The 13,766-nt window shown below is 33.5% G+C and overlaps 1 protein-coding gene and 1 long non-coding RNA gene across 2 annotated transcripts; one reads left to right on the top strand and one right to left on the bottom strand.

Annotated features, from left to right (window-relative positions):
• Positions 1–3,861, bottom strand: LOC106060037 (uncharacterized). Its single transcript, XM_056014510.1, has one exon. It carries the CDS (start codon positions 3,733–3,735, stop codon positions 2,074–2,076), a length of 1,662 nt encoding a protein of 553 aa, XP_055870485.1. The 5' UTR covers positions 3,736–3,861; the 3' UTR covers positions 1–2,073.
• A 5,138-nt stretch (positions 3,862–8,999) lies between these two features.
• LOC129923469 (uncharacterized) lies at positions 9,000–12,665 on the top strand. The gene is made up of 3 exons (XR_008775437.1): positions 9,000–9,273; positions 9,379–9,553; positions 12,229–12,665. It is a non-coding gene; the product is annotated as an uncharacterized LOC129923469 (long non-coding RNA).
• The last annotated feature ends 1,101 nt before the right edge of the window (positions 12,666–13,766 follow it).

The raw sequence follows: 13,766 nt of genomic DNA, 5'->3' as shown, positions 1-13,766 counted from the left end.
CCCAATTTCGTAATCTAATGTACGGTGTGTCAAAAATCTCTCTATTGGCTCTAGAATATAGATTGTTTTATATCTGATTAATTGAGAAAATAAACGATTTCAAACTAATAATTTAATTTGAAAACATGAAGAAAAAAAAGCAACAACTAGAAAATTACAAAGAGAATGTGCTATCAGACAAACTCACCATGAACAAGGAATATTAACGACTTGTTTTAATTGTAATACAAATTCAAAAAATCATTTCGCATTGTTTTCCACTTAAAAAACAAAACTGAACAACATATCAGAGGAGTTATTTCAAAGAATTATTGATGTTGTTTCAACTTAAAAACAAACTGAACAATCAATTATAGATATTGAGATTTCTGACTTATATTTTTTTTGTCCAGAAGAAGTATTTAGCTTTTCAAGAGCTTTTCTAGATTTTCGATCTTAATGTGACAGCCCGACATAAAGACAACACAAAACTAATAAGGACTTTTCATCTTAGAGGACGCTGCTAAAAATACAGATTATTTGGGACTTTTTGGAGACTACCATAGCACAACGTGTACACGGAGGGCAGGGCACTGCATGGGCCACTCTGTAATTAGTTTTGGAACTTAAAAACTGACTTTCACCGCTTCTACTGAGTGTAGTATCATTAAAATATATTTTGTGCCCCATTGTTAAGTAGACTATTACCAATGTATTAGCTTCCTCTAAAGTTTTTCAATGAAAAACAAAGTGTTGTATTTTAATGAAAAACTACATACACATTTAATTTAAAAAAAATAAAACTGTTAACTTTCAGAAAGCATTAAAGTAGCCATCCCGCCGAACATTAAAAGATCTAAAGTATCATGATATCGGATTTTCAATATCTGACGGACGAATGGATGGAAAGACAGGTCACACTAAACTTCCTGAGACAGTAAAGATCAATTCCTAACTTAGCATTCATATAGACATAAAGACGAAAAGCTTGAATGGAGATAGAACCTACGTCGTTTGCGTTATTAGCGAAATGCTTTAATTTAACTAACTAGCCATATTACATTGATCAAACATAAATAGAAACAGACTATAATATATTATTAACATGTACATGTATGGAAAATTAAAAGGTTGCTACTTTTCTTCTTTTATCCACATAGGTAAATCTTTTAAAATATGAAATTCATTCAATAATTAATGGCTCGATTGTATAAACAATAGTGATGATTTTAACTTGTCATTTAAGTTTTGGACTATGTAAAAAGACTGAGACTAAAAATAGGAATAAAAAAAATCATATAGTATTTAGTTGTCTTCAAAAATAGGCCTCTACAGAGAATGTACATAACAGTGTTTTACTACACTGATCTCAGAGTGTGTCATATAGTATCGGCAGATCACTCTTTCTCCCTGTCACATTCTCTCTACATATTAATATTATAAATACATAAAAATAAATAAATGAATATAAATGTATATATATTTCGATCCATAGACAAGGGGAGTGGAGCATTTCATGTGACTACGCAGTTCGTTGATCTACCTATTTTACTACATGGCGTTCCTTTAGATTTACCTTTACCTACCCCATAGTCTGTTCGACCTTTTCGGCACTATGCAAGATTCATCGACAGTCTTTGACATTCCTCTCTTTTTGCCTTAGTTAGTTAGAACCTCTTTCAAAGGCAGGCCCTTCCATTCTTTTATGTTGTTCTCCCGTCGCTTTCCTTTATATATCAACTGTTTTATCCCGCGACAATAATATCCAGCTGTTTATTTTAATAGTCCTTTGTCTTTTTAAAAGTAAGTCTCGTTTTCCTTTGGCCAAAGACGATCTGAGTCAATTGCATCCATCCTCCATTTCAGTAACTTTATTATACGAATTTTCAAATAGACCAAAGGAGTTTGAGACGAATCTAGTAACCAGCTTTTTTTTTAAGTTTCAGATTTGAAAAACTAAATGTCATGTTTAAAAATCAAAGTGATTAGCGTATTCAAAAGATTCTGACTATCTATCTAAAATGGTTAAAATAATTTTTATACTAATAACCATCGTCATATAAATGCTCTATGAATATAAATCTGGAAGAAATGTTACTGTTGTCTGCATCTTTCGTTAGAATCTGGAGTTCGGCTCGTTTCTTTTAGATGGGTTTCGTATTGTTTTTTCAAGTTGTCATACTTTTCTTTCAATTCAGCCATTTGCTTCTCATTTAAAGTTGCATGTTCTATGAATATCATGCTAATTTCGTCAGCGAATCGGGTTAACAAATAGGCATTAACAATAGTTATATGTTCTTTTTCCTCTTCGAATGTTTTTATAAGTTCTTGTATTTCTTTCTCCATTTCATTGACTTTTTCTTCATACTTTACTTGCTCTTCCTCAATCAATTGTGTGGCTGCTAGTCTCTCAACTTCTATCTTATCTAACATCGATTTTTCTTTTTCTTCAATTTCTTGAAACATAATTGCTATCTCCGAGTCGAGTCGATATCGTTCTTCATATATTTTTCTCAAAGTACATTCGTCTTCTAACTGGTTAGACATTGCTTCTTCCAGCTCTCTTTCTTTTTCTTCTATTTTTTCACGAGCTTTTTGTCTTTCTTCTTCAAATTCTAGCTTCAGTTGTTGCTGTCGCATCTGAAAATCTACTTCCAGATTTCTTTCCTTTTCTCGTATGTTTTCTTTAATTTTTAAAAGTTCTTCTTTTCGTAGTTCGTCTTCCATGAGTTTCTTCTTGTATTTTTCTTCCAACTTGTTAAGTTGATCAAGATATTCTTTTTTGGTCTCCTCTTCTTTTCTCAAAGCCTCTTCTCGTTCTCGGCAAAGAATTTCAACGTGTTCTATTTTATCTTGAATACGTTTACAAAGGCCATTTACACTGCAGATTGTATCTTGAAGAACATTTGTTTTATCATCCACTGTGTTTACGTAATTGAAGAGATCTTCAGCCTCGATTTGAAGAGAATTTAAATGTTCTATTTGAGTGTTTGTATCTTTTTGTCTAATATCATCTAGTTTCTGAAGAATGATACTCATAGTTTCAATAGCATTTTGACGCACCAGTGGTTCTTTTATTTCAGCCATCAACTGTTGTCTGTTCCTAGTGGCGAACTCAAAATGTTTATTTGTGTAACATCGACTACCGTGTTGTAAGGTATCGATACATTCAAGTAATTTGGTCATTTGTTTCTTTCTTATCCTTTTGTCTGTAGTGATATTGTTTATCAAAACTGCTCTTTGATCACATTCTGCATACAAATCTTTAAAAATGCCATCTTGTTTCTCGCACCATTGTTTGAATGTTTGCTTTGATTCCTTCTTATCGAGCTTGAAACTGTCTCCATTTGTTACTATCAGTATGCAGTAATTTTTAATAAAGTCAGGTCCAAAAATAGCTTTCAGTATTCGTATGCACTCCTTGTCTTCTTTGGTTAAACGATTTCCATATTTAATGACTAGAAGAAAGGCGTGGTAGCCATCAGGGTTCAGTAAAACAGCGTCTTTCATTTTATTCATTACTATTTCTGTTGCTTTTACTATATCGTCAATATAATGAGTGTCCCCAATTCCAGGACCATCCACGACTTTAATTTTGCGTTTTCTGCGTTCAGCAACTTCATATTTGACCTCAGACGTCACGGAGTCACTGCTAGCGTCACTTTTGAAAGATTTCCTCTTTAGGATAGTATTGCCAGTAGCACTTTTTCCGTTTCCTGTTTTTCCAATTAGTAGAAGATTTAAACAGTCATTCATAGTAGTCTGAAACGCAAAATAAATACTCCTGTATTATTTTTATCACGTAAAATAGTCAGAAAGCTTAAACACCAACACACAAATACCTTTTTTGAAAGTGCATCCTTTTTTTCCAATTTCGGTTTTGAATAAGTGGCTTCAATGGATAGTCCCCCATCTGTTTTATTATCTGTTTTAGATGAAATAGGCTGAAAATGATTTTTTTTTGTAAAAATTAAATGACAAAGTTTAGCGGCTCATTCTTTGTTTTAAAAAGTGTTATGACCATGCATTGCACATTGTGATAATGGGCAAGATTATGGCTGTTAAAATAAAAATGAAGTCGGAAAATGGCCGATAAGTAAGATGTAAGCAAGAAGGTAGTGTTGGTATTTCTGAGTACTGTATTTGAATACTTGTTATTAACCTACTGTTGTTTTATTATCAAACTAGTCTTGTTATACAATTCTTTTGTTGAGGTAATGTAATTAGGCATTTGGCTGAATTATAGAAATATAATAGCTTTACTAATTACGTGTGTTGCATAATTTTTTTTATAAATAAATTAAAATTCTCAAAAACTGAAAGCTCTGAATGAAGTTTTCACCACCCCCATTGAAAAGCTGTTACTCTTTACTAAAGTAAAAACGTGAATGGATTGCATCAAATGATACCTTCATTATTTTTAACCGAACTTTGAAATTTAAAAATATTTCGGATTTGAGTATTAGAGTATCTTTCCAGTTGGCAGGATTCATACAAATATATAAAAAAAATGTAAGAAGTTTTTTAAAATTATGTATTCTTATATTATTATAAAAGTAATCGCTTATCCAATCATATCTTGTAGTTTACAGACGTTGCATAAAAAAAGAAGATAATTATGTCCCACACAATTCATGTGTCAATCTAGTCATGCATGTTTATTAGTGAGTTATGCTCTGCTACGCCGTTGGTTTTCCTGTCTAATAATTGAAACTTATTCCATTCTCTAACGGCACTAGGGAACAAGGAGCACTTGTATGAATCGGTCCTAGCTTATAGAATAAGGGAACTAGACACTGTTGCAATTTTGGTATGACAGAGTTATATCCCTTTGTTTATATGCCCAGGTATGAATGTGAACACGTGATGGTTTTGGATGTGTAGTCTGTTGCTCCCTGGACTGGTGTTTGTGTGGTTAATATTTTCTGAGAGTGTTGCTGTTATTATGTATTTCTTGGGATATTAAAGTTATTATTATTTTCCTGGAAAGCGGTAGTTTTTTGTGTGGAGTTTATTAGTAGTAATTAATTGTTTGTTAGTAATCCCTTAAACCAAGTGACAAAAGAACCTGATAGACTGTAATCCTTTCCAGTGGTGACTAACGTTGGGAACTACATAAGTGACTGAAGCAAAAGATAAATTCCACTAATGTCTAATTACACAGCATAGTCGTTGAAATCGTGAATGCTCATAAATACATTTAATTACCTTTCTGCTCTGACTTTGATTGACAAGAATCGGCAGCAGAGAATTGTTTGTCTTGGGAAGCAAGACTTTCTGCAGAATGTAGAGGCATCGACTTTAGGTTGGCAAACTGTCAATAACATTTAAATGAATAAAGAAAAATCAGTAGTTAAAGTCAAAATGCTTTTTAAATCCTTATGTAATTACATACCTAAAAAATAATGAGATTACAATCTATTAGCAAAATTATGCACAATAAATACAAATAATACAAAATCAAATAATTTTAAATTTTAAAACTATTTTTTTAATTGAATTTTTCTTTTGCAATCATTACGACCTTAACATCGTAGACATATCCTATTAAATTTTTTGAAGTGCGTATTTGCTATTTTAATAACCTTACAATTAGAAATTAAAAAACAATTTAAACGAAAAAGCTTATTTTTGACGTTGCATTATAGTCCTGTCAATAAAAATGCACTTTTAATTACTGTATTAGTTTACACTTGCATTGAAACAAAGAGATGAGTGTTTCTTATTTTCTTTTAAATCAAGAAATGCAAGTATTGGGATAAAAAAAAACCTGTTACACATTAAACCATCTTCAGAGTAAAAGCTATGCATAACTGTTGTTGGGAGATAATGCGTAATAAGGGGAATAAAAACAAACTATTTAGAAATAAAGATCAACAGATGACTGTTATTATCTCAAGATCTCGTGAAAACGTAAAACTAAAGTTGATTTAAAGCAAACTTTAAAAAAAATTCTTCTACTACAGTTGACTCAATCTTCAATCATAGTCCAAAGTGTAAAAAAAATTTAATGATTTGTTTCAAAGATATAAATAGATAGAACTAAATCAAGATTAAGGTTTAACTTTTCTTTGAAGTTACAGTCCATTCAAAATAAATATTTTCCAATTTTCTAGCCAAATTATTATTTTCCTTTTTAGCGGCCCCCGTTTGGGTTTCTAAAGCAAACCGTTTAATTTATAAAAGTAATTATTCAAGCGATTTTTCATAAAAAATACACCAATTCTAAAACAATGCATATTCAAAAGGGAGATAATGTTACAATATGTTAACAATGAAAGACATTTTTCTTTTTATTTTTAGTATCGCAAAGTCAAATATATTTATGACACATGTTGTAAATATTCACAACATAAATAAATATTAGTTAAAGGTGTTTTTTTGTGTTTTTTTTTCTGGTCAACTAGCTGCTAAAATTAAAAGAAAACATTTATGTTAGTTATAAAGGCTAAGAAGGCACTTTGTATATAAGTATCACACACCTTTTTTAAAACTGAACGTTTTGTTCAATGATTTTCGTGCAGTGACGTGGCAAGCAGCGGAGAAACATGGTACAAATAAGTTCCCTCAAAATTTTTTTAATAATCAAATTTTGTTTCTTTTAGAGCCTCATCAGAAAAAAAAAGACGCTTATTGTTTGTGCGTTTTATCTGTCCGTCAGTCTGTCCGTCACCTTTAAATAAAAAAAACAACTCCAAAATCTGATTTGACCTCTAATGTTCCTTCCGAAACATATCAATAGATTTAAGTATCTATAATATTTTGTGCCGGAAGTTTTTGTGAAAAACAATTCAATGCCAACTAATGTTTGTTTGCTCTTCTAGCTTTACATTTAATTTCCATGCTTAAACGTTGCAAAGACACATCATCAGGCTATAGTACATCTAAGTTTCATACGAGGCCATTCCAAAAATTTAATTAACGATATTAGATTTATCTGGGATTCTCTTTTTCTCTCATTATATATACAAATATCCGGAACAATCTATTATAGATACTTAAAACTATAGGGATGTTTCGGAAGGAATATTAAATGTGAATGAAATTTTCAATAGCTTTTAGTTTTTTTTTATATTATCATGACGGAAGGACAGACTGACAGACAAAACCCCAAAAATGGGACTTTAATACTCTTTAAATGAATTCTATTAGAACTCAAGTGCACCAATGTCTATGAACCTCGTTAAATTTCTCGTGTTAATTAAGACATTTTTTGGTACTAGACTATTGTGACGTAATGGAATTTGTTTTCCTTTGACGTCATTAAATTCATTTTTTAAATGTGCCAGAACAGATCGCTCCGCCAGCCTACAAAAATCAATGTCTAATAGGCGGTGGTTCTCTCAACGCTTCTGTGTGGCTATGAGACATACTATACAGGAAACGCCTAAGACTTCTTGAGCGCTTCCACCAAAGATGCTTGCGCTCCATCATGGACATACGGTGGCAAGACCGCACTACAAATTGCGATGTCCTTGCGAACGACGGTATGGACAGTATAGAGGGACTTCTTTTGGTCCGACAGTTGCGCTGGGTAGGGCACGTATCCCGTATGGCAGACGAACGTATGCCAAAGGCAGTCTTTTTTGGGAAGCTAAAAGGTGGTCGACGTAACAGAGGCGCCCCACGGAAATGCTTCAGAGATCAGCTTAGGCGTCAACTTTCCTAGACTGACATAGAAGAGAGCACCTGGTTTCATGCAGCCTCAGAACGAGACAGCTAGAGGTCACTCACGAAGGCCGCGGGATACACATTTGAGACCAAAAGAAAATCTGCTGCCGAGGACAAACGCAGACGGCGAAAAGAAAATCTAAATCGACCGCCTGCGGACAATGGTTATGCTTGCCCTGGAAGTGGCAAAATATGTTGGTCACAGCTGGGGCAGAGCAGCCACGGGAAATACTGCATTCCTCACTAATCTTCGGACTCGAAGACAAGCATTATATATATATGAACTTGTCCAATTCTTCAAGTTCTGACTCGCCAAGTCTGACGGAAGCACCCTTTGAGTTATATCCCACTCGCAAAATTTTAGTCATATCCAAGTTTATTCTAAGGCCCATTTTGGGTGCATTTCACTCTAGGCTCTCGTCATTCCTTGCATGCATTTATTTGTAGACCCGAGTAGCGCAAAGTCGTCGGTGAAGTCTGTCATTCGGTTTTGTTCACGCACGCCATAGTGTGAACACTACAACTAAACTAAATTTCTGATTTAGAACTCTTCATGTGTAGACTAGAGATAATTCTAGATCTAGAGTTTTGCAAAATAATATAAGCTACGCTTATAAGCGTCCAATAATATTGAATCATTTTTAAATTTACTCTGTTATTGCATAATTACGGTAATAAGGCTGACTACGCCATGCTGGCTCTAGACCTACATTTAGTATACAGCCAAACTGACATTTATTTATTTTTTACTTTGAAAAATTTTAACGATCTAGTTAAAGATTTCCCCGTGTTGCCAACGAGCTAATAATTCCTTTATCGGCGATATACATCAACAGTTGAATTTATAGGAAAATCGTTATAGGAAGATCAGCTGTTCAGGTTGCTGGATCCAGGCTCTTGGATCCAGGCTTATGGTCTCCACGTTCAATGAAGGAGTGACTTGGTCAGAAGTATGGTAAAAATACTTTTTAAAAAAGACAATGCCATCTTTATAGAACTTATAGAGCGAAATTTAAAAAAATAACTATTCAATGTTAGTTGTTTTCCCACCCAGTAGGTTTTAGTTTCCATGAAGTTACGAGTTGCATAGATGTATGGTAATAAAAACTTGAAATAAAGAGGTGAAATAAAAAAAAGTGTGTAAAGGGCATGTTTATCTGAAATTTTGCGACATGTTCAGTAACACAAACTATTTTCTTCCACTTATAGATGGTATCCGGCGACGGTTCCGGATATCTTTCAGATATATTCTGGATATTATATTTGACCATTCGACTAAATTAGACTAATCTATGTATATATGTATGTATGTATGTATGTATGTATGTATGTATGTTGTCGTGTAGTATAGACAAGTGTCTATTTCTTTCTCCTAACTCTGTTTTTTTATTTCCTCTACTGGTAGTACGTGTACGGGGCGAGAGTGTCTTGTATTTTTTTTGTTTTGAATTGTTTTGCTACGTCACAAAGTCCGGTGACATCTATGGGTCATTCTTTGTCATGAGGCAGTTCACCCTCTGAGTTTGGTTGTAACGGACGGTGTGTTGGCCCGTAAAACGTTATTTGTCTGTACCATTTTCTCGGACTTATTATTCAGTTGGATTTTTGGGACCCCTGTTTAGGGTGAGTTATTCGTTTGTGATATCTATTATTGTATGCTGTATGAGGTTGTCACTATTTCTATTTTTAGTGTAGAAGTTGAGAGTATTGTGTTTATTTCGTCTATAGGGTGCCAGTGTTGGAGTTGTGGGCGTCGCTTGCCGTCTCAGAAATACATATTGCAGTTTTTTTTATTGTCATTGTCAAACTTTACTATTACCGAGGTTGGCAGTGTTGTGACGCCAGTCGGTCAGAGTCTGGTGGACCATAAAGCCAGGGTGACAAGTTAATAGCCGTAGCAAAGGTGCATAAATTAATTATTGTATAATATCTTTATATATATCTATTATATATATATATATATATATATATATATATATATATCTAATATATATACTGTCTATTTGTCATCCTCATTGTACATACACATATATGTTTCATACAATTAAATTCATTTATTTTTGTTGTTATTTAAACTATTCACCTAGTTGTTTACTGTATGTACGACTGTGTATGAGTGATGTTCTTGTCAGGTTGAACCCCGGGACCTTAACAGTATACAGCTAGCTAAAAACGCAAATAAATCCTAAACCTGACAAAATGGGGCTCAGAGTCCGGCTGTGACTACTAGGTCATAGATTGTCTTATCTAGTCTTGTTATCTTATAAAATAAAAAAAATATATATATACTGTATTTATATTTGATGTATTGGGTACAATTTGCTGAAGAAAAAAAAATTGTTTGTGTACTTCTCATAATTGTTTGGACATCAAAAGTAGCAGAGGCTTGAAACATTGTTAAATTTATCATTAATTTGTTTGAATTCACCGCCATATTACCATATGTGTTGATTGTTGATATTGAGGATTGTACCAATGCTAAATTTATCATTTATGATTTTGAACTCATCATCATATGACTATAGGTGTTGATATTTCAAGATTATGATTTATATTCATTTATTTAATTTTTTCTTTCATGTAATTTTGTGCTTCACTTATGACCGAGTGACGAGTGTCTTCTCGCTCCCGACAACAGACAAGTGTGTGGGGATTGACCGTTGATACATGTGTTAGAGGCCATCGTTCCTGTGTTGGTGTTTTGGAAGTCCCTGTAGCAGCTACCTTTCTACGCATCGGCCTGGAGTGAGGCGTTTTCTCTCCGACGTTGGATACTGCTCAGATAGGTTTTCTCTTTCTTTGCCATACGACACACTCATAGGTTGTAGTTTACATCTTATGTCTGTATATTATAGTATATCATAGTAATAATAATAATAGTATTAGTTGATTTATCTTAACACAGTAAGGCACTTAGACCATGGAAACCAGGTTAACGGTAACGTCACAATTTATTAGTGATGGCCGTGCTATGGGGTACGAAGGGGAAAGGCTAGAGAAATATGTGAAGGAACGGAAAGCTGAATATGATAGAGATAAGGAAGTCGATGGGCGTAGGTCATGTAAAGTTAAGGAACCTGGCCGATGTTGCGAGAGCAGTTAAATATTTAGACAAGTCCAAACTTGGAGGTAGAACTATTGTAGTTGTCCCACATCGTATAAGTGCGCGGGGGTAACGATATGATAACTTTGATTCTCTGTTTTATATATATATATATATTTATATATATATTTGCTTTGTTGGTCAAACGTTCCAATATACCTATGGAAGTAAACTGGAACTGCAAGTGTGCGTTGGCATTGAATAGGCTGAAGACTTGTCTGAGTAAGTATCCTATTCTTCGTTTACCTGATACTTCTCTAACTTTTTTTTTCTTCAGACAGATGCTTCAGATAAAGGAATTTCTGGCATTCTCTGTCAGTGTATCAAAGGCATGTTACATCCCATAAAGTACGTAAGCCGTAAATTGTTGCCTCGGGAGCAGAAGTACTCTATTATTGAACGGGAAGGATTAGCCATAGTATATTCTGTAAAGAAACTGGACAGGTATTCAGCAGGTAAAAGATTTCCCCTGCTGACTGATCACAAGGCCTTATCGTATCTAAGGAGCACAAACTTTACCATTGCACGTATCACAAGATGGGCATTGATGCTACAAAACTACTCCTTTGACGTTGCCCACGTAAAGGGAGAGAACAATCTGCTGGCTGATCTTTGTTTAAGATTGATATAGACTTCCATCCGCCATTTATATTATGTCTCTATGTGTTATAACATTTGAACTTGTGTTTTATATTATGCAAATGCTACTAATTTCAAGAATATAATATGTATTTATTTACCATGAATATAATTTGGTATATTATATTAATGTTGTATTTGTAAATATGATTTTGTAATATAACTTGGTTCTTGGCCCAAGTTGATATGGGTCACCTTTAAAGTCAAGGTAACCAACTTTTCTTTGTTATTGGATCTTTATCTTGACGTGTATTGTGTCTCCTTGGTTCATTAATTGATGACTCCCCATCATTTTTTTCTTCCATTATTACATTTTGAAATGTCACATAGATGCACTTATGATATTTTTGTTCTTCCTTGTTCTTTCTACAAAGTTTTGTCTTCGAAAGGATTTTTGATTACTGGAATTTCTTTCAAAATTTCCAGTTCGTCGAGGAGGGGGGATGTCGTGTAGTATAGACAAGTGTCTATTTCTTTCTCCTAACTCTGTTTTTTTATTTCCTCTACTGGTAGTACGTGTACGGGGCGAGAGTGTCTTGTATTTTTTTTTTTTTGAATTGTTTTGCTACGTCACAAAGTCCGGTGACATCTATGGGTCATTCTTTGTCATGAGGCAGTTCACCCTCTGAGTTTGGTTGTAACGGACGGTGTGTTGGCCCGTAAAACGTTATTTGTCTGTACCATTTTCTCGGACTTATTATTCAGTTGGATTTTTGGGACCCCTGTTTAGGGTGAGTTATTCGTTTGTGATATCTATTATTGTATGCTGTATGAGGTTGTCACTATTTCTATTTTTAGTGTAGAAGTTGAGAGTATTGTGTTTATTTCGTCTATAGGGTGCCAGTGTTGGAGTTGTGGGCGTCGCTTGCCGTCTCAGAAATACATATTGCAGTTTTTTTTATTGTCATTGTCAAACTTTACTATTACCGAGGTTGGCAGTGTTGTGACGCCAGTCGGTCAGAGTCTGGTGGACCATAAAGCCCGGGTGACAAGTTAATAGCCGTAGCAAAGGTGCATAAATTAATTATTGTATAATATCTTTATATATATCTATTATATATATATATATATATATATATATATATATATATATATATCTAATATATATACTGTCTATTTGTCATCCTCATTGTACATACACATATATGTTTCATACAATTAAATTCATTTATTTTTGTTGTTATTTAAACTATTCACCTAGTTGTTTACTGTATGTACGACTGTGTGTGAGTGATGTTCTTGTCAGGTTGAACCCCGGGACCTTAACAGTATACAGCTAGCTAAAAACGCAAATAAATCCTAAACCTGACATATGTATGTATGTATGTATGTATGTATGTATGTATGTATGTATGTATGTATGTATGTATGTATGTATGTATGTAGGTATGTAGGTATCTATCTATCTATCTATCTATCTATCTATCTATCTATCTATCTATCTATCTATCTATCTATCTATCTATCTTATCTTATAGAATATATACTTCAACTATTTTTTGTTAAGGAAGGATATATACCCGAAGTCATTTTGGAAATATATTAGAAATATATCAGAAATGACGAAAATGAACGATTGGATAAAGACTACCAATATGAAGATTTGCTTTTCTGTTCTGCTAGTTCTCAATGTAATTGTACATTACAATTAAAATAGAATGTCCCCCAACAGTGTTGAAAAACTGCAGCTTACAGCGTGTCGTTATACATTGCATCTTTTTGAGTAAAACTATAGGACTATTATTATTGGCTTTGAAGAAAGTCTTTGCAGCATAGCTTTTCAAATGGCTACGTTTAGAAATTTAATACTGCAATATAGTCATTATGGCTTAGTACGAAACATCAAGTGATGTAAAATCTATTCTACTTTATAGGGTAAACAATGTTAATAGAATCACAATCAAGATGGTGCTAAAAGGTTTAATTAGGCCTATTGATTCATTAAAAGTTGTTCATGTTTGCAAATAAATGTTTTAGTGTACTGGAGTAATCCAGTGAAGTAAATTTTTTTTTTTTTCATTTCTTGTTGTAAGCCTCTATTTTTTACTTTGACCTCATTTAGAAAATTTTAATTCATAAAGCATTCTAGCCAAAATTAATTTTTGGTTAATTAAAAATTTACAAACCGATATAGCGGTCGAACTCCTCCCCCTTGTGTTTAATTTTTTATTTCTCATTTATATACATATATCTTGAATTTCGGAAATACGGTGGCTGAGCGGTAAAGCGCTTGGCTTCAGAACCGGGGTCTGGGGTTCAAATCCTTGTGAAGACTGGGATTTTTACATTTCGGTATCTTCGGGCGCCTCTGAGTTTTCCCAGCTCTAATGGGTACTGGACGTTAGTTGGGGAAAAGTAAAGGCGGTTGGTCGTT

The sequence above is a fragment of the Biomphalaria glabrata genome, chromosome 16 (assembly GCF_947242115.1).
Source record: "Biomphalaria glabrata chromosome 16, xgBioGlab47.1, whole genome shotgun sequence".
In the NCBI taxonomy this organism is placed as follows: Eukaryota; Metazoa; Mollusca; class Gastropoda; family Planorbidae; genus Biomphalaria; species Biomphalaria glabrata.
This window is presented reverse-complemented; position numbering and strand designations above follow the sequence as displayed.